Here is a 21,132-nt window from a genome sequence, read left to right on the forward strand (position 1 = left end):
GAAGAGGGATGGATGGGCATATGCAATAACTTTGTGCACTGGCTGTGTTAGTGTCTGTGCAGTAATGGACTGCAATTCCATTATGAGACACACACACACACACACACACACATAGGGTATTCATTTATTAAGCTTGCTGTTCATCCTGTACAAACCGGCAGAAGTAACCTACGGATGCGTACTTCATTTAGAGCACAATTCCCAGCCAGCATGACACATCGGTTGGGTGGGGGGTGGAGAGCTCTGTTTGTGACATTCAACCTGACAGACGTCAGCAGCGGTGCTAACATTATTACAGCAAAGCAGGATCATTTGATGTAAAGTTACCAATAAAAGGTATACATTATGTTCATTTAGTGCATTTATGAACAGTACATTGCGTTTGAAGTTATGGCAGCACTGCGGCATTTTTAGAAGCAGATTCTCAGAGGAGGATTTGTGATTTGTGATGTTAAGCGTAGTGAAGGTGCTAGCTGCATTCAAGGTGGAATTCTGGCTGAGCTTAGGGCACCCCTACCTCTCTATGGTCACTTCTGTCTCACAGTAGCGGTCTGGTCTGTAATATGTACATGAAATATACACACAGTTATATACAGGAGATTATTGATGCATCTGTAGCCTAAGATAAGATGTAGTGAGTATTACTGTTGGATTCCAATGTGGCACTGATTCAGTGACAGTACAGTATTGACAAGATCATTTAGTAGACTGAAGAATAACATGGTAATACATTGAGCCAGTCAGTGTTGTTATGGGGCTATCATGATGTCAGTGTGAAGTAACTGCTTATTGTTTTTTCCTTCTTGCTAACAGTGGTCTGAGCCTGTTTTCCTTAAAAAGATGACAAATTTGCTAACATTCCCATTTCTTTAAAGAATCCGCAGCAGCTTGTTGTTTCCTTCCTGGCTGCTGTGTGCAGATGAATTGTGTTTCTGCAGAAGCAAAGTGGCAGCAGTAACCTGCCATAAAAATTTGCCCGGACATAACAAGTGCAGTTTTTAATCAGTGAAAAAGACATTTTATTTGTAAAAGTGGTTGCGTCTATTAATATTGCCAATAATAGTTTAATAATGATAGACGACAGTTATACAAAATGTACTGTTGTTGCTTAGAGACAGCTAGAAGTGCAGCCAGTACATTAACAGCTTTGACAAGGAAGTAAATGATTGTATCTCTGTGGCTGGTTAATGCAGGGCTAAGTGGGAGGTTCTTGAGGCTGTGATTGGCAAAGTGGATGAGCCCTTTCAGGTGACCCTCCACTACACATCCTGTGCGGAAGTCCACGTGGCTCTGGACTCGCTGGAGTTCATAGATTGTGAATCAGGTGAGTTCATTGTGTCCTTTAAAGCAGTGGTTTCCATTCAAACAGGTGCTAATGATCGTTTTCTCTGATGAGCTCCAGACAGCAGGAACCAGATGTAAACTTTGTTGAACTAAAGACTTGCATATTTTTAAGGTTTCCATAGCAGTGACTTGCAGATGGGTTAACAAGGTGCACATATGTTTCTAAATCTGTGAACTCAACAGAAGGTCACTCAGGTCGACATAAGGACCAATTCTGGTACTCAAAACTATTTTCAGACTAAATGTTGTCTCACCAGACCTCCAAAATTCTGAACTTTCTGGCGTGCACCTTATGAGAAAAAAACACAGAAAAAACATGTGGGCTCCACTCATCTAGACAATGTGTAATATCAGTATTGTACAATAATTAAGTCGTTGCTGGGATACAGAGCACCAGGCCATCGGACTGGACGATATCTGTGAGGACTCTTTCCACTGTGAAAACTCAGCAGACTGCATTGATCCGAGCCAAGTGTGCAACTTCCACACCGACTGTCCTATGGGAGAGGATGAAGGCTTCATGTGTGGTGAGGGGGTGTTTTTTTTGTCTAATAAAATCACAGGATCGTAAATAACATGAGGCCAGCATTCAGTACAGCAGGTCAGCTTTCCATTTGCATTTAAAACCATGATAAGTTGTTTATCCTTTGACCAGAGTTAGCAGTAACTAACTAAGTAATACACAATAATACATTTAGATAAAAATTAATTTTGATATTATTAACTTTAATAATACTGTTGTAGTGGGAGCTGTATGTGTTTGTTTGGGGTTTATGTTCATATGTTCAGTTATTCTTCTTCAATGAACCTGGTCCATAAATGCATAAAGTTTTTGTGAGCAGAGCAACCTCCTTTCACAGAAGGATTTATGTGAAAATGACAAAAAATAACTCGCCCATTGTGTCCAAAGAGAAATAAAAATAGTATGCTAAAAAAAACAGGCACTGTGACCACACACTTTAACCTTTTTGAAAGAATGTCAGCAGATTTGTTTTTGGGTCGGCTAGTATTCAAAATAATGTGAAGGATATGATGAAAGTCTACTGTGGACGTGCTGAAGTGAATGTTCTTTATAGTTTCCTTTTGAATGTCCAAATTTAACAGATCGGTTTATTTGACATTTGACAGCCCTTGTGGATACTTTGCTGCAGATACAGTGTGTGTTTTCTAACAGTCAATCAGTACCTTTCATTTCCACCCGCTACAGTCTGAAATATAAACAGCCTTCCTCATCTCTTTGAAAACATCAATCACTCTGCGCAAAGAAAAACACTCCACCACACTGAGAATCAAAAGGCCTCACTTCAGTCAGTAATGAAATCGACAATGTCAGGGGAATTTAGAGTGCTTGAGTTGAGGATCCCCAGGGGAAAAGAGCTAGGTCACAGTGACGGATGATTTTTTTCAATGGACCCACAAGTACTCCATCTCATGTGAGTGCTCATAAAATGCTCTCTTTGTGATTGTAAAAGAGCATCAAGGATTTTAATAAATGACTTTTTGTCATCCCACCTAGTTTCAGATTGTCCACGTGGCCTCTTTCAGGTGTTAGTCACTGAAGCCAGCGCCACATGTACAATAGCATTAGTGTTTGTAGTTTATTGACAGCCTTGCTGCTGCAGTTAGGGTTCACCTTTGTGCAGGTGCGTCTCCCTCGGACACTGAACTGTATGGTCTCCTGTCTCTTACCAGAATTTGATTTCTTCATGTGTGCCTGAATAATGGGTGGATGTTTAAACATCAGTGGAAATAGAGCAAAGAAAATGTTGAAACAAAATATTGTTTTTTTTATTATTTTTAATCAAATATCCCTCACATTTCTGCGGTGTGATATCTCTTCTTGGATGTTTCATCCATACACAATCAGAAGTTGAGATGTGTTTCCACTCAGACTAAGGCCGTATATAGCTGTTGCATTCATCAGAATTTGATTTAACATGTTCTGTATTTGTTGGACAGAAGAGGAGAGATCAGAGTGAGAAAACTGACTTTTTAGCAGCTGTCTCGGAGAAATATAACAATGGTCTTCCTTCCCAGATGCTCTTCCCTTTGGCTCATACTGTTCGTTCGAAGGGGATTCATGTGGTTGGTCTAAATCCAGCCAGCACTCGAGCTGGAGGAGGGTCGCTGGAGATGAGCTTCTGGAGAAAGCAGACATGCAGGGTGTAACGCTGCAGCACACACCAGGTTAGCAGTGGCTGTCTTTATCCCAGCCAACCATAGAATACCCTAGAGATTACTGCCATATGAAGATACAGCACACAATCATGAACAGTTCATATAGATTGTTTAAATCTAGCTGCAGAACATATTTGTGCCAACACACCTTTAAATTTCTCCTCACTATGATAAGTTGCTGCTTCATGCTACAGAAAGAAGGAAAAATCTGTATAATTTGTGGATTAAAGCATAAAAATACCCACACAAAAACAATATACATGGTCTGGTAAATATTCATCTGTGTCACATTTATTGTTTGGCCCCAGGGCACTTCCTGTTCCTGCAGGTAAGAGAGAGTAATTCCCATCAAGAAGCATCGGTTCAGAGTCCCTCTTTTCCTCGCCCTGTCTCCATGGATGCCTGTCAGGTCTGTTAGTCAGACACAGATGTAGTATTATTATTATTATTCCTGTCAGTGGTTTAGTTGTTTATCTTAAACCTCTCTCTGTAGATGCATTTCTCTGTGTACATGTATGGGGACTTTAATGGCTCACTGCTAGTGACTGTAGAGGAGAATGGGACAAGCACAGCGCCCCTGGTCTGGAAGAGCAATGGTCAGAGGACAGATGACTGGCAAACTGTTGTTGTCCTCCTGAGTGAACTTCATCACGGGTTTGTAAAGAAATAGAGAATCCTTATCGCTGCAGTAATGATTTTGCAAAAGAAAATATTTTGTCTGCTTACAATAAGTGATGTGAAACTTCTGTGAATTTTGCTCCAGGTTTTATGTGAAAGTGACAGTGGTGTGGGAACAAGGCTCCAACGCTGACGTTGCTCTTGATGAAATAGCAATTGGAGCAGCCTGCTTCACTTCAGGTATGACCAGACACATATCATCACATATGTTTGACTCCACGATCATTTAAAGCCAGGACAAATGAAATGTCCTTGAAGTCTAGCCATCTGTTTGTGTTACTGCATGTCTCATCTTTCCTTTAAAACAATCTGTGCACTTTATAAAATCAAACTCATGCTGAATGAAACGGGGAGCACAGTGCAGTGTCCTCTCGCCTGATGACTGCTCAGAGCTGCAGCACTCCTCAGTCATTCATCTGATGCCATCTTTCAGTGATTAGCTGCAACATGTGGGTAACCATCGTTTAGAGATTTCCTGCAAACGCAGTACCGCAATATGACAATAGTTTGTGCCAACATTCCTGTCTGTGTTGATGGCATTTCATTCTCACAGTTATGAGAACAGCGTCCCAGCTGAGACGTACAAAAACTTTTTAAAAATTAAATTAGGAGTAAATTCAGAGAAGTCTTGGCACCCTGTGACTTTGAATAATGTTTCTTCTTATCATGCTTATGATCTTGCTCTGTGCCGGAGAACCCCTTGTTGTGATGAATGATTGATTAATCCATTTTAAAGGTACCAGATTGTGCACCACGTTCACCACCAATAACTGGAAAAAAAATCTGTTTCTCTTTACTACATGTTGTGCAAGTGAAAAACATTTTCATGATGTCTTCCTGCTCAGAGGACGTCTTCTGTTTATCCCCCTCATGCCCCGTCTTCAATTGTTTCCTTCTCCTTTGATCCGTGTCGCTTTCTCTCTGGGTGTAATTTACGATTCGATGAAATACACATGGGTGACGATGACTCCTTTCCTATCTTTCTTCCTTCCTCTGCCTCCTTGCCTCTCCTCAGATGTCAACTCCCTGCTTCCCATGGCTGACTTGGAGGATTTCTTAAGCCCCCTTCCAGAGCCTTCAGCCTCAGGTAGTATGCAGCTCCAGCAGTCACCTTGGATACGTTGAAAATTTTCTGAAAGTGTCTTCAGTGTCCTCTGTAATCCATTCTGCATGCGGAATTTGCATACCAGGTGGTGGAGAGTACACTCCCAATTTCTCCGGAGGCTTTAGGTTTTATCTACCATATCAGCTGACCAGATGCTTTTAATCCATTTTGCATTCTCTAACAGAGTGCCAGGTGGTTAATAGAATTTCCTGTGACTCTCATAGACACTTTGGCAAATAAGTGTTGGTGCTCTCTAATGTTAAAGGGCTTATCTTTGTCTCATGTATTTACTTTCCACATGAACATACAGAGCTAACATGGTAAACTCTCCACGCTGCCCTATTTGTTCCTTTGTTTCCCTTTCTTATAGAGGTTTCTCTGATGACATGGTGGTTCACTTCCTGTGGTGCCAGTGGTCCCTACGGGCCGACTCAAGCCCAGTGCGAGAGCACCTACAGGAACAAAAATGTCAGCGTTACTGTGGGGAAGGAAGGTTTCTTAAAAGGAGTCCAGATGTGGAGGGTACCAGCTACTAACAGATACTTGTAAGTGATGGTGATATTTTTCTATTGTGTCTGTCCAACATAGACCTGGACTGAAAGATGATCTCATAAGAATCTGGCACTCAGAGATCACTCTGATGTCTGGAATTGTTTTGCTCATATCTTGTGAACAGAAGGAATGTATTTATTTAAATCTGGCACAAATGTCCACTTGGAAAGATAATGGGCTAACGAACGTGTCACTACATCTTTAAAAAAAATGGCCAAAACCACCAATTATTCAATCCTATACTTATAGGTTACATGGATGCTTGTTGCTCTGTGCTGTGGACCAAGATTGTTTTTATAGAATCACATAATTCAGTCCTACCAAACACTTTAAATATTTCTAGTGTAAGTTTTGGGCATTTTGTTTATTTATATTGCACAATTGAAAGACACAAGAAAGGGAGAGAGTTGACTTACATAATAGCTGTAATGATGTTTACTGGCCATGCTCAGTGGAACTTGTTGACATCCTGTCTGTTCGTGCAGTCAGGCGCTCAGAATGGTAGCGAGAGTTCACCACACTGTACCTTCAAAAGATGCATGCAAAACATCTTTAACTACTAATATGTAATTCTTATCAGTACTAGCACACAGTGTCTTTTTGTAGGACTACATGTGACAGTAGTAGTATCTCGTGATCCATGTCTAAATGACACACATCTAGCCGTTTGCTCAAGCCTGTCCATCCACTGCAGTCTAGTTGCTGCGATATACACCCTGTAGTGTCTGAGCCAAAAAGCAATTTCTCTCAGTCACAGAATTGAATCCCCTTGTGTTGTGATCATCTCCCCCAGGATCTCTGCTTATGGGGCTGCAGGAGGAAAAGGTGCCAAAAACCACAACAAACGCAACCACGGCGTCTTTATATCTGCCATATTTCCATTGGAGAAGGGCGATGTACTTTACATCTTGGTGGGCCACCAGGGAGAGGATGCATGCCCGGGGGTGAGTGTGGGGACAGGCGCAAAGGATTGACATGTGCGATGTCCCAGCAGGATCCGTCTTTAGCCAGAGAGAGAAGAGAGACGGGAGAGCTGCCTAGATGCAATTTTCTCGCCTGCTGGATTCATGTTTTTGTGAAGTAATGTGTTTTTTTCTTTTCCCCCCTCACGGTGTAGAGAAATCTCCGCACCCAGAAGATCTGCCTGGGAGAGTCGTCTGTAATTGAAGACAACCTTGGCATGGAGGCTGGTGCAGAGTGGGCTGGAGGCGGAGGTGGCGGAGGGGGAGCCACCTACATCTTTAAGGTGACAGAAGAAAGTTTTAAAAATGTGTCATCTCTGTGGGTTTGTGTGAGACAGCAAGATCTATAAATTCATTCTCACTTGTACTCTGATCTCTCTCATCTTTGGTAACTCTGGGATTTCCTGGCTCATGTGCAATTTGCTGTTAATAGTGATGATTTTTCAAACCTTTTTAATAGAAAGCTGAGCAGCATGTGCATCGCTCAGCATTTCCACTGCTGAAGACATGTTCATGTGATGTGGTTTTATCAGATGGAGGGTGGAGAGCTGGTTCCTTTGCTGATCGCAGCGGGTGGAGGAGGAAATTCCTACCTGGAGGACCCAGAGTCCAGTCTGGACCACATACCTCTGGAGCAGTATGAAAACAGCACCGGAGCTCCCAGCACCAATGGTCAAAGTGGCGCCGCAGGTAGAAATAAATAAGCTGTCCTGCAACTGTTTGTGTAATCCACACTAGCATTTACCACATGCAAATTCAGACCAGCTACAAGAACAGGAGAGTTTGACTTGCACGTTTGTTTGTGTTTATATCCTCTTCACACAGCCTGTCTTCAAATTCAGCATCTGTTTGTTTACAGGACACTTCAAATTTGTACATGTGTTGTGAATGTTTTTATTGTGATCAATATTTGGTTTGTTGTGAGTATCAGGTCAGCTCAGGTCAAAGATAATTTAATTTCTCTCTCTCTGCTGCCGTACAATACAGAGACAGTGAAGGCAGACTGTTCCCTCCCAGATTCTCTTAGATCTAAGAGTTTGTATTAGCTTGTATTACAACTGATGTTCCTTGAAAATTACTTAACTTTTTCATTTCACTAAAAGGTAGATCCTTTGTGATTCACAGACTGTTGGTTGACCGACATGAATGGATTTGTTTGTTCTCTTCACACACTAGGATTGGCATGCGTGTGTGAGCTCTCAGGCAGCAGACTGTGTTTGTTCTGTGGATAATGGGATGTATCTGGATCATATTTTTAGTTTCTCTGACAGGTTTTGACCTTTCAGTCAGGGCATATATGGCACATTTCTCCTAGAAATGCTTGCTGGAACATTCTCAGTAAATCCCCTTTAACCAGCAGAGACCATCTATCAGCTCATCTTATTGAGCCTGTGTGGGACTGTTTAGATAAAGATCTCGGTGTCAGGAGAAGTATGTAGCTCTGAGTACTAGGATGATGTGTTTCTTTCATATTTGTATGTGAGCTGTGTGTATTTGAAATGTCAGCCAGTGTTGAAAGTGGTCACCCTGCTATCACATAGAGACTATTGCTGCAGTATATCATGGATGACAGGATGAGATTTATCTAAATATACTGAGGCTTAGGAACTGCTGCCAGGCATGTGTTATTCATTTTGGTCTGTCCTTCAGCGTAGATTAGAGTTCTCTCAACTCTTTATTATTCATTATCCTCTGCTTTGTAAAACGTGATGCACAGAGCTGCTGTGCAGCTACACTGTATCCAGTAGAGGGGTGGAAAAGGCTGAAATGTTGAAGCTTTAGTGTTAACCCTCTTATGTCTGCCCACCAGCTGCCTACAGAAGAACTACAATAAAACTAAAAGTGCTGGACAAAGCAGAAGCTGCACTGACATCCCCTTCACACTTCTGTGTGTCTCTGCTTGCTACAATCCCACCTCCAGAGTATCAATCATGGCCTCAACAAAAGTTTCTTAGAAAGTCTTGCTTTTTATGAGACCTGTTAATAAGCTTTAAACACAGTCTGATTTCCTGTGCCAGCCAGTCAGACAGTTCACTTTCTCACTGATTGCCATTGATTCATTCCAGCAGAGACAGACTACAGGTGACAAGGCAGTGAAATGTCACCCCTTTTCCACCCCACTTATCCGAATACACTTCCATCCTGTTTATATGTCTGAGTTTGTGCATTTTAAGGTGGCTAATGTCACTGGACATGGAGCATGGTGCCATTTGTGCCTATGACTATTATTTTGTGGCTTGTTTGACGCTGTGTAATTACTATTGTCACTGTTTACAATACATTAGTCAACTATAACTAACTAAACAATCAGATATTTGGCTGAAAATAGAAATTGTTTAGGAGGTCAAGTAATATCTTTGCTATGCAAGTTAAGAGTTTGTTGCCTCTGCAGCTTCAGACAGCAGCAGGATTCATATGAAAAGAGAGAGCAACGATCGATCAAACAGTTTCTATGTTTCTGTCACTCTCTACGTTTAGGACCATCTTCGGAAACTTTTAGGAAATTTGAAACGTGCCTGAAAGCTCTTTCAGTGTGATGCCTTCAAGTTCTGACTTATGATATTTTGATTAATGTGACAACAAGATCCACAGGATTCTCAGAGCAATGATCAGCTCCTTACACAAACACACACTGCACTACACAAAGTCCATACATACTCGCTGACAGCCTAATAACAGCCTGTTGGCTTGGTGTGGACCTTGCTGTTGTTGTTGATGCTGTTAGTACTGCTGTCCAGGCCCCAAAGAATCTCACTGTAACTTCAGTTCAGAACTGTTGTCCAGATGGGCTCATTTGTTATAAAAAAGGCCTGTTAAAATGGTTGCGTTCTTCAGGGGCCTTTGTTATGAGAAAACCTTCTCAAGTGTTCTGACAGCTTGCACTGGGTTTAAATTTATGATACAAGTGTGTGTTTGAAACTTAATCCACAATAGGAATTTAACGTCAGGATACATTTTTTCTTTTCCTTTTTTAAATCACATAGCAGCTACATTATATGTCTGCACGCCAGTTAAGTCAAACATTAAAGCAAACCTCAACAGGAATTCAGGTTTGCATTTTGGTCGTCTTATTTCTCACCCTAGAACCAGTCATGTTTTCAGGCCCAATACATCTGAGACTGTAAAAGATGTGTTTCATATTTGTTTCTCTAAAGGTGGAGGTGGTGGCTGGAACGACAGTCCCAGTCCTCAACTGAGTGCTGGCAAGTCTCTGGTGGAGGGGGCAGAGGGGGGGTCCTCCTGTGAACTGGCCCTCTCTAAGCTCAGCTGGTCTACCTTCGGTGGCTTTGGAGGAGGAGGGGGAGCCTGCACAGCTGGGGGTGGAGGAGGAGGATACAGAGGTAATAGGATTCTGAGGCCTGCACTCCTCATTTCTTCTCACTTGCTCCCTCTGGATATTTCAGCTGGATTTTATTGACATTTCTGTCTTTGTTAAAAGATTTACCCTGTGCCCAGAATCAATACTTTTTTCATCAACAGTGAGAGCAGTACAAAAAAATCTGGATACCATCAAGTTGATGTATAATTTTACAAGTAATGACAACGAATACCACACATGTAGGCTGGATAGTTTGTTTCTCATGTTCTTTTGTTCCATCTCCATGTATTTATCTTTACAGTATACTTTAGGATAGTGCAGGTTAATTTTAGGATGAAGCAGCTTTTGATTTTTTGGTGTTGTTTTGTTTTTTTGTTTTTAATCCAAAAAATATGTCACAGTGGAAGTTCACCGCTTTTGTTTTTATAGGTGGCAATGCTGCGCTGACTGATGAGATCACAGCTGATGGTCAGAATGGAGTTTCATTCATCCATCCAATAGGAGAAATCTTCCTGCTGCCACTAGCAGGTAAGACTAAGACTAGACCTCAAGCCTTTTCCAAACTAGAATTCATTTTATTTGTTATATTTATTATAGTTGAAGTAGGGCTGTATTTCAGCTGGCAAACTTGAACTTTAGACTGCAAAGAAATGGAAATGAATTCCATTTGTTGCACTCATATGAAAATTATTATAGTTAGTTGGGATGATAGAATCAAGTATTCAGTCTAGTGTCTGTGTGTGTGTGTGTGTGTGTGTGTGTGTGTGTGTGTGGACCATATTAGTCACATTATAGAATTTGTCACAAAGTGACCATAAGGTCATAAATAGAGCTCAGGGTTAGGCAAAGGATAAGGTCAGAGTAAACTTGCAGAAATTCAGCGTAAGTTTAATTTCCACTGTGACTGTGTGGGTTTATATTAGCCTTTAGCTGTCTGCCTGTCTCATTGAGGCCTACACATATGAATATATGGAGTGTACCTTTTTTTTTCATTTTTGGTGAGACTGCCGGCCATCTGATTCTCATTATTCAGCGGGAAACAGGAAGGCAGTTGGCTAATTCACAGCCTCATGTAGCCTGTTGCCTTCGGCGCCAACAGACAGACCTCCATTCTCATGTCAAAGACTTTGTTGTTGTTGCTGCTGTGTACGCTGCTCCGTCATCACTTTCAAACACAATGACTGGAAGTGCAACATGAAACATTCAAGGAATCTGGGGGAAAAAAAGATATTGTTAATTGAGTTTAAGGCAAATACATTTTTTTATAATGTGGTTAAAAGTTATCTTCTTTTCCTGGAAGGCAAGAGGTGACGTATAACACAAGTCTACTTCAAAATGCGTTACACATAACAGTGGTGCTCTGTTTAGGTCAGACTTAATAATGGAAATAATTATAACTGCAGCCATATGTAAGAATGTTGGAGCAATAATTGTATTACAGGCATGATACATTAACAACTATCTACAGCATGTGGACTTCAACCAGTACTGGCAGTGATCAGATGTCTGGACAAAGTCAAAACAAATGTGTCTCAAAAATTTCCCTGTCACTCCCAAGCCCATTTGTGACCTTATAAATCTATAAAAGAGGACTATAAAAATACTTTTTGAACATTTTTCAAACTGCTTTGTGCTTCAGCTTTGAGGGGAAAAAGGAACTGCACTGTCACTGTGTTTTTACATCCATGCATGCATCAAGGCTTTATCTGTAGCTAAAGTACTTGTGGATGGAATCAACTTATTGGTTTTTGTCTTTTTTTATTTCACTTTTGTAATGTTGCTCTTGTAGCCATGGAGAGCCATGGCGAGTGTGAGATCAAAGTGCAGCTAAACTGCAGCCACTGTCAGACACAGAGCTGCAAACGAGAAGAAGATACTCACCTTATCCTCTGTCTCTGTGACGAGGATGAAATCCTGGCCAGTGACAACGTAACGTGTATCAGTACTGCAGGTACGTCATCACCCAGCCTGAAGACACTTCTATTTTTTTTATTACAGCCACAAAGTTTGCATAAAATGCCCTTTTTTAAGTCTTGTAATCGACCTTCTCTGCTCTTCCCAGCAGCCCCACAAGACCTCCCCCCAGAGGGCCCAATTTCCACGCCTCTAATCCTCGCCATCGTGGTCTCCACCATCGCAAGTGGCATTGCACTGGTCTGCACTGGCGTCATCCTCAGTAAGAGACTCCTCCAGTTCTGTGCACAGTCTGTGCCCTCCACCTTCCACCGGCTGTAAGCGCAGCTGGGCGTACACTCGCTTCCAGATTTTACTAACAACAGAAACGGGAACAACTTTGATAAGCGCTGGTTTAAATCCCCTTTGCTTGGCTGTGTGTTGGAGCAATGGGAAAACACATTTCTGTGAGCACAATGTGAAGACAAGCACTTGGTTCAGGTGATGCTCTCCTTCTTGTGGCTGTGTGTACATACATACAGTATAGATAAGAGCTGTCCGTGCCAGATTATTCTGATGAAAGATGATATAGAAAGATGATTGTTAAATGCCTTATTGTTTATATGCTCAAAAAACAATTGGTTTCATGGAATTATGAATGGATGGAGATGTACTTCACTGCATGACTGCTTTGACATTTAACTACAGAGTCTCTCTCAGTTACATGTTGCTGATGAGTGAGATTATATAGCAGTAAATGTCAGCCATTGTGATTCAGTGACTGGAAAAAAAAATCACAATTATACAGGCATAAAGATATGATTTGAGCAAAAGAAGAATAGACTTTCAGTCAAAATTGAGAAGTTTAGTTGAAACCACGGGCATTGACTCTTAGAGTACTGGGAGCTGTGACACAGGTAAATGCTACTTACAGGAAGCACGGTGAAGTGGAGTGAATGATAAAATGAAGATTGGACAGCCAAACATGCTGTAAAAATGCTACAAAATGCTTCGAATAGGAACGATTAGGGAATTGGCCATGTTTTATAGCTTTATTTTTAACACTCAAAACAAAAGACAAAGAGACAAATCTGAAGCAAACAGCCACAATCTGATGAATAAATACTAAAAAATATAAATTACACCAAATGATACGAGATTTACTTGTCAGAAGCTGCTATGTGATGTCAATTTATATAATACATTTTGTTGCATTAACTGCAGACACTTTATATAAATACGGTTGGTGTGTAGTATTAGCAGGTATGATGCGGTATTATAGGACAGTGAGGGATTACACAACTAATAACACTTTTTTGCACCTTTTTGACAACTGCGTGCTGCAGATAGTTTAGAAGGGAATGCTGACCCACTAATCCTGCAACAAGTGCTTTTTAATGTGCTTCAATATAACATATCAACTGAAAGTGCTTAGTATTTAGTCAGCTCCCACTCTCTTTCCCACAGTAAGTTTAGTGAGTCTAAACTTTATAGCAGGGCCTCCGGAGGGATCTGTGCTGTGCCGGCTTCCTTGCAGAAAATCAGTTCAGCTCTCGGTGCTCAAGCACGGTCTGACAAGAAAAGCAGGCCGTGACAAACGCAGTTTGAGTTTTTTTACTGAAGGAAAACACATAATAAACCTCCAGTAAAGAAGGTGATAGAATATAAATCTGACATCTTAAAGACCAATGTGGACATTTACCTCTTTACTGTGAGGCCTTAACGAGGTGATGTCAGTGTTACAGCCAAGCCTGAAGCAAAACATCCCAATAACAGATTAGTTAAACTGTTCAAAGAACTGACAGGTTGAAGGTTGCATGAGAGCAGCACGCTATTGGTATTAGTTATAGTTTTGTTTGACAGCAGCCCAAATAACATTCCACCTGTAGCTCTTTGCTGCAATTCACTACCGATCCACTGATCACTGCTTAATGAAGGCACAAAGTATAATCTTAAACGAAGCTGGCACAGTATGCTAATTCCACTACAGAGGAGCTTAGAAGAAATATGCATCTAACAATGTCTTTAATAATAATAATGCATTGGTCTTATATTGCGCTTTTCTGCTCTGTTGGGCAGGCACTCAAAGCGCTTACATTGAGATGCATTATTCATTCACACCACATTCACACAGTGGCAGTGGTAAGCTACAGATGTAGCCACAGCTCCCCAGAGACATGGCTGCCAAGGTGCGCCTACGGTCTCTCCGACCACCGCCGATTCATTTGTACACCAGTAAGTGCACTGGAGGCAATGCGGGTAAAGTGCCTTGCCTAAGGACACACAACAACAATCACTAGGGAGGAGCTGGGGTCGAACCGCCGACCTTCCGGTTATTGGACAACCCTGCTCTACAACTGCTGCCCTTATGAATGAGGACAATAACGGTGTATGAAAATATACACAAAATCTGCATATCATGCACTGCTAATCCTAAATTTAATCCACATGTTGGATGATAATTATCACTAGAAATTTAGTGTCATACTCCCCAGAGGATGACCTTTGTTTCCATGTGCCTTTAACTTTAAACACAAGAAATGTTAAGATATCTGGCAGGAATACTCCCAAATAAAATTATGTCTGTGCACATAATAAAATAATTACCATAAAATGTTTGCTTCTATTTCACATGATAGAAATTAGTATAGAATTTCAAACATACAAATATAATAGCAGATATTAGTATTACATGTAGTTGTTGATATGTGTATGAAATACCTACTGGAGAAAAACTACAGATGCCATTTCAACAGGAGAAGCATGTCATAAAATGTCATAAATGGTTGCTCCCTGTAGGCAAAACTGAACCATAGGAGAGTTATGTGCTTTTTAGGAGATGAGAGATTAGGAACAGTGTAAGGGGGCAGGTTAATCATTAGATAAATGGCTTTAGATAAAATATGTTCTGATGTGAAGTTCAGGAAGTAGAGAAAACCAATGTTAGGATGTGAATTTCTAAACGTTTGTGTATAGTTATACATAATCCTTGTAAGACAGATATAAGTTACAAAGCAGACAAAGTAAACACAGTCCTTATCTGTTATAAAAAATGAAGAAAGCTATTCAGTGTCTTCAATAACTGCACTGTGTGTAAATGTGTGCACTCGCAAGTAAATAAAATGACTAAACAAAGACTGATGACATTTGTGTCATAGCATTTCAGTGAAGAGATCTGTATCAGTAGTTAAAGGCAGCATGCACACACACACACACCTACACCTACACCTACACCTACACCCTTCCGGTTAATGGTGTCTCTTCACCTGAGATCTCCCCCATGCAGGGAGGTAGTCTGTTCCCTGGGCGCCCCATCTCCTCCAACCACCCATCCCCTCCCCCTCCTCCTCCTCCTCCTCTTCCTCCACCTGTTCCTTCTGCTCCTCAACACTCCTCCTCATCCCAACCCTCCTCCCCTGAGTCCCTAGCATCTGCACCGGGCGATGGCTCGACGGCACCTCTTACCTGCACGCAACGCCCCCTCCCTCCCTGGCAGACTACCAACCTGCATCGGGGACGTGGGCTGCCTCCATGGCGGGTGAGTCCAAACTCACTGGCACAGTCAAGTGTAGGAGCGGCAACCAAGGAGAGGCCATCCCATAATCCACATCCTCCATAACACTAGGTTTGTGGGGGCTTGAGTAATTATTACACGAGTCTGCTTACAGGTATGGAGGTAGGCGTTTGGAGCTCCAGAGGGAGCTGTGTATACTAATGCCATTAGCTGGATTTAGAAAGAAGAACTCTGTTCATATCTGATTGGAGTCAGCAGCAGGAGGCTATATATATAAATATGAGCTGTTTGTTGGCTGTGGGTCCTGAAGAATTGCAATGAAAAAGAACAAAGTAAAGTCTATGAACCTTTTTATCTAATAAGCCTTTAGAATGGTTTGATCCCTCCTTGTGTTCCTGCTCCTACACTTGGCAGATAGTTGGAAGTAGCTTCTGCCACAGTGTGCGGTCCTGGATACAACTAGGGTTGTGATTTTGGACATTAAGGTAAAACTATTGTTCCTCCGTCCCGTCTTTCTCTGTAGTGTGGTACCGCAGGAAGAACGACCTGCATGCAGTGAGGGGGCGTCTGCAGAGTCCAGAGTATAAGCTGAGCAAGATCCGCTCCTCCACCATCATGACGGACTACAACCCAAACTACTGCTTTGCTGGCAAGGCCACCTCGCTCAGCGAGCTGAAGGAAGTACCCCGCAAGAACATCACTCTTCTGAGGTCTGTCACAAGTGGACATCATGTTAGCGTAGTCATTTTGATGATATCCATATTTGCAGTGCAGCCAGTGCTTCCATTCCAGTTGTGTGTTCCTCTTGTGTTTTTCAGGGCTCTTGGACATGGTGCATTTGGTGAAGTCTATGAAGGACAAGTTCTGGGGATCAGCGGGGATGGGGGCCCCATGCAGGTGGCCATTAAGGTCAGCTCACACTCTATACGCACTTTCATGTTGCGTTACTTCTCACCAGGAGTGTTGTCCATTACATATAATCCACTCAATAGGATGTACAACATCTATGTAAGATTTGCTTTGAAACTACATGTGTTTAAGAAACAGTAATTAATTAAAAATGTAATAAGGTACAATCATGCAAATATGAAATCAAATGACTACCGTTACACAAAATGACTAGCAAGTGTGAAAAAGATCATATGCTTAGTCACTTAAAAGAAATGTAAAAAAGAAGACGGGCTGAATGAGCACCACATGACTCTTCCTGCTTTTCAGTGCACCACTGATTAGGTCCAACGATATTTCCTTTTCCCTATGGCACACACACCACAGACTGCTTCACCCATTTTTTTCTGCTCTACAGACTCTTCCAGAAATCTGCTCTGAACAGGATGAAATGGATTTCCTGATGGAGGCACTGATTATGAGGTGCACTAGATTGCAACCCCACACTCCCTGTGTGCATTACACGCACTTTGCTGTCCACCACATGAGCTTGTCCGCATGGGTCTTTCTTACAGCAGGCACCGAAGACATGTGACTTAGAGAGGAGCCAAACGTTACTCATTAGAAATCAAAGCACCACTACAATCAAGTGCACATATAGTATTGTTCATACTCATATCATTAGCTAATTATATAACAGGCCAATTAGTGAAAACGCCAGTGGACCTTAATCATGGCTGAAGGGGTATGTTTTGATGTCAGGAAAATAAACCATAACCACAATTAAATTAATTCTTGTGTGTGACCTGTGTGATGTTAATTATAACAGTAATTAGTCTGCTTCCTATGCATTGTCTTATTAGGGTTAATTCAGATCAAAGGCTTTTCTAATTCATAAAGGAACACAGTTATAGTGTTTAGAGTTGATATTAACCCATCAGATAAAAGAATGGAGCTCTTAACTAGTGATACTGTGCATTTGTTGTCCATTAAAAAATGTGGAGGAATCAGTGACAGTGTACAGCATCACATACATACATACATACTCAATGTATAGCGAAACATCATCCTTTGAGGTCTGTCTGATTTTTTGCTTGTTAAACATTTGTAAAACAAAACATGCCTGCAGCAGCTAAGATATTAGTAATACCTGAAAGTATCTGATTAGGATTCTTTTGACATGGTAGTTGTCAAAGTAGTGATAATGCTGTGGAATTTCAAATCCAATAATTGAAGACTAAAATGTAGCGGTGGTTGTATAAAAATTTGTATTTGTAGATGAACTTTAGTACATTAAGAAGTGTTTTGGTATGACGGCATTCATGGTTACCACATACAAAGGATTGTACAACTATTAGCATGGTGAATGAGTGCGTGCAGGTCATGTTCTCCCTCTCTCGCTCCCAGCTTTATACAACACGTTTCTGTGACAAATCTTCTCACCTTCTCAACCATAATCCATGTCAATTCTCCACACAGCAAGTTCAGCCATGAGAACATTGTGCGCTGTATCGGCGTCAGTCTGAACATCCTGCCACGCTTCATCCTGCTGGAACTGATGACCGGAGGAGACATGAAGACCTTTCTGAGACAGAACAGGCCGCGAGTTGTAAGTCTGCACTGAAACTTTCTCTGTGTGTGTGTGTGTGTGTGTGTGTGTGTCTGGGGACTGTGTTTGTGAGGCACACTAAATTGAGATGTGCTGTATCCAGGGCCAGACCTCTTCACTTACCATGCGGGAGCTGCTGCGGATGGCAAGAGACATCGCCTGTGGCTGTCGCTACCTGGAGGAGAACCACTTCATACACAGGTTCAAATTATGGTTGTTAAGAGTACAAGCTAAATATAGAGATGTGCAACACAAACATAATAATGTGTTATTGGGGCTTGGCCATGTGCTGCATGTATAGGCCTAAGTGGTTCACAGGGTTGTGTGTAGCTCTCTGGAGGGATGGTTTGATCTGATTAAAGGTGCTTTCCACTGCAGAAAACACTTAAATTGCTGGCAGGATCACATATTTTATAAAAATAAAATATAACAAGATGGCGGACTTCCTGTTGGGTTGAGGTCATGGTGTCAAGAGACTTTTTGGTGCGTCGCAGTATGTTAAACGTGTACTGATTTTTGTGCACCTACTCCAAACTAAGCCAAATACGAGGGGTGTTTTAAAAATTTCAAAGGGGCGCTGTAGAGCCATTTTGCCCCGCCCATTTGCAGCGACCACAAAATATCAAATTTTTTGCCACACCTTATGAGTTTTCTAACCTGGAACCCTGGGATCAATAAAGTATTTCTGATTCTGATTCTGAAAGCGGGCGGTTTAGAGGCCCAAATAATAATAATAATAATAAACATTACAATTACAATAGGGCCTTCACATCACTGGGTGCTCGGGCCCTAAAAACTCAGTGACACAACAGTGCTGTTATTACTGAACCACTCTTTATACCAACATACTGAAAATGCCTGTTTTGTTGTGAACAATAAGTTAAACTGACTGTGGAATTAAAGAGTCTGTGTGATCAGTGTCATCATAGAGCCACATGCTGTTTTTTAGAGATATTGCTGCAAGAAATTGTCTGCTCACCTGCCCTGGACCAGACAGAGTGGCCAAGATTGGAGACTTTGGCATGGCTCGAGACATTTACAGGTTTCTGCACAACACAACACATGTATAATCTTTCAGATTATATGCCCTGACTCTGTAATATAAAAATATTGCCTTTGTTTTTCAGAGCCAGCTATTACAGGAAGGGTGGTCGTGCCATGCTGCCAGTCAAGTGGATGCCACCCGAGGCCTTTATGGAGGGAATCTTTACTTGCAAGACTGACACGTGGTACAACTTAACTTTATATACTCAGCAGAGTTAGAAGAATCCACAAAAGGACTGTTTTTTATTTCGATCTGGATTCAGTTTCCTTTGGTATCAAACCTTGAAGTGACACAAATTTGTAGGTCTCACTGAATGTGTTCTCTAATTGTTGCCACACGCGCGTACACCCTATCATTTTTCTGGATATTATATAATTTGTACCAGATTTTTCAAATTGCAAACAGACTTAAAAATATTTCTTCATGCTAGAAAGTGGAAGGTGATAAGTATCTCTGCACAAAATTGCAGCTCATTTAAAAGCCTCTGTGTGGTCAACATGACATTCTCACAATTCCAGGTTGTCTTACCTAAACAAAAACGAGACAAAGAGAGAGCTCAGCCTCTGAGGAGCAGTTCATCCAGTGAACATCTTTGCATGACAGTACAGCATCTGTACTGAGGCCTGTGGACAAAGACAATCTTATTCCTGCTACAGAGCGCACAAACAGTGGCTGCAATGGGAGAGTAGCGGAATCCAAACCACGTCTCCAGTGACAAAACAAGCCAAAATATTTAGCATGAGCAAAACAATTTCACTTCCATAGACCGACAGAAAGGTTTGTTTGTGGATCAGATGAGACCGCAGCATTCTGTTTGTTAAAGCACGCCATCAGACATGTTTGTTGACAGTCTGACCACAAAGATCAAGCACATTGTTCCTTTAAGTCATTTGGAAGCAGCAGGGTCACCTGAACAAGCGGAAAAATGCACTTCATAGCTCTCCATCCTGGTAGAACTCAGCAGCAGTGTGCACAGGAAAAAACAGAGCTGAAACAATATAAATTGGTAAATTCCAAAATAATTGCTGGAACACAAATTCAGAAACTCCGGTGCTCAATTTTTTGGTTCCCATTAAAATACCAGACTTCACGCTGCACTGCGGGATACAAACTTAAAAGTCTGTCGAGAAAGAATGCTCCATGTAATGTAAATGTAAATAAGTGTATTATTTACATGTGTACTATTTAACTCTTTGCTTGTGACTAATGACTACAATTACTCTGACTACTTAGTTTTGGTTTGAGTATTCTCAGTGTGAAAAACATAAAAGCAGAAAAGAGTTTGACATGCAAAACAACACAACCCACTCAGTCGGCATCCTCTGTCTCCCCCTGCAGGTCATTTGGAGTGCTGCTCTGGGAGATCCTCTCTCTGGGTTACATGCCATATCCATGTAAAACCAACCACGAGGTCCTGGAGTTCGTCACCAGCGGGGGCAGAATGGATCCTCCAAAGGGTTGCCCGGGGCCTGTGTGAGTGCCGAGCATTGACCAGCAACACAGAACTGGAGTGGTTTTAGACAGACTTGGTTTTCTAAATACCATACTAAGACTAAGATTTATCCTCAATGTGTCTTTAGATGTATAAAATATGAACAAATCTGTAGCCTATTAGGACATTACAACCAGCTCCCAGCTTATTAAAACATGTACAGCTGAACGTCTGTGTTTTCATCAGCAGTCGTATTGATTGTCCTACATGGAACTTCTAGGTTTGGCAGGGATTTAAGCAGCAGCTCATTCACATTTAGAGCTTGAGACCGCGTCAACACAGTCTAGTAACAATGTGGGTAGCATGGGGGTGGGTGGCAGACATTTATGTCCGGACTGTGGATCTACTGAACATACAGTGCAGTACATTTTGCACCTTTTGTGTAAACCTTAATGTAGACATGCTAAAGGTTTTTTATTAAAAGTTAAAATGTTTTTTCTGCTTGTTCTGTTTAGTTATCGGATCATGACCCAGTGTTGGCAGCACTGTCCTGAGCACCGGCCCAACTTCTCAACTATCCTGGAGAGAATCAACTATTGTACTCAGGTATAAT

At 41.6% G+C, this 21,132-nt stretch overlaps 1 protein-coding gene across 1 annotated transcript in view; it reads left to right on the top strand.

The window, feature by feature from the left end:
* Window positions 1-21,132, top strand: part of ltk (leukocyte receptor tyrosine kinase) — a 37,623-nt gene that overhangs the window by 14,319 nt on the left and 2,172 nt on the right. Inside the window, exons 5-28 of the mRNA XM_028395151.1 lie at window positions 1,194-1,324; window positions 1,734-1,871; window positions 3,382-3,531; window positions 3,831-3,931; window positions 4,016-4,176; window positions 4,286-4,380; window positions 5,216-5,287; window positions 5,676-5,850; window positions 6,651-6,801; window positions 6,975-7,103; window positions 7,353-7,509; window positions 9,975-10,160; window positions 10,568-10,666; window positions 11,928-12,089; window positions 12,201-12,314; window positions 16,069-16,255; window positions 16,364-16,454; window positions 16,852-16,916; window positions 17,913-18,042; window positions 18,146-18,243; window positions 18,992-19,084; window positions 19,170-19,271; window positions 20,426-20,560; window positions 21,035-21,125. Coding sequence (XP_028250952.1) covers window positions 1,194-1,324; window positions 1,734-1,871; window positions 3,382-3,531; window positions 3,831-3,931; window positions 4,016-4,176; window positions 4,286-4,380; window positions 5,216-5,287; window positions 5,676-5,850; window positions 6,651-6,801; window positions 6,975-7,103; window positions 7,353-7,509; window positions 9,975-10,160; window positions 10,568-10,666; window positions 11,928-12,089; window positions 12,201-12,314; window positions 16,069-16,255; window positions 16,364-16,454; window positions 16,852-16,916; window positions 17,913-18,042; window positions 18,146-18,243; window positions 18,992-19,084; window positions 19,170-19,271; window positions 20,426-20,560; window positions 21,035-21,125 — 3,013 coding nt within the window. The remainder of the gene's footprint in view (window positions 1-1,193; window positions 1,325-1,733; window positions 1,872-3,381; window positions 3,532-3,830; window positions 3,932-4,015; window positions 4,177-4,285; window positions 4,381-5,215; window positions 5,288-5,675; window positions 5,851-6,650; window positions 6,802-6,974; window positions 7,104-7,352; window positions 7,510-9,974; window positions 10,161-10,567; window positions 10,667-11,927; window positions 12,090-12,200; window positions 12,315-16,068; window positions 16,256-16,363; window positions 16,455-16,851; window positions 16,917-17,912; window positions 18,043-18,145; window positions 18,244-18,991; window positions 19,085-19,169; window positions 19,272-20,425; window positions 20,561-21,034; window positions 21,126-21,132) is intronic.

Source organism: Parambassis ranga, chromosome 22, assembly GCF_900634625.1.
Source record: "Parambassis ranga chromosome 22, fParRan2.1, whole genome shotgun sequence".
In the NCBI taxonomy this organism is placed as follows: Eukaryota; Metazoa; Chordata; class Actinopteri; family Ambassidae; genus Parambassis; species Parambassis ranga.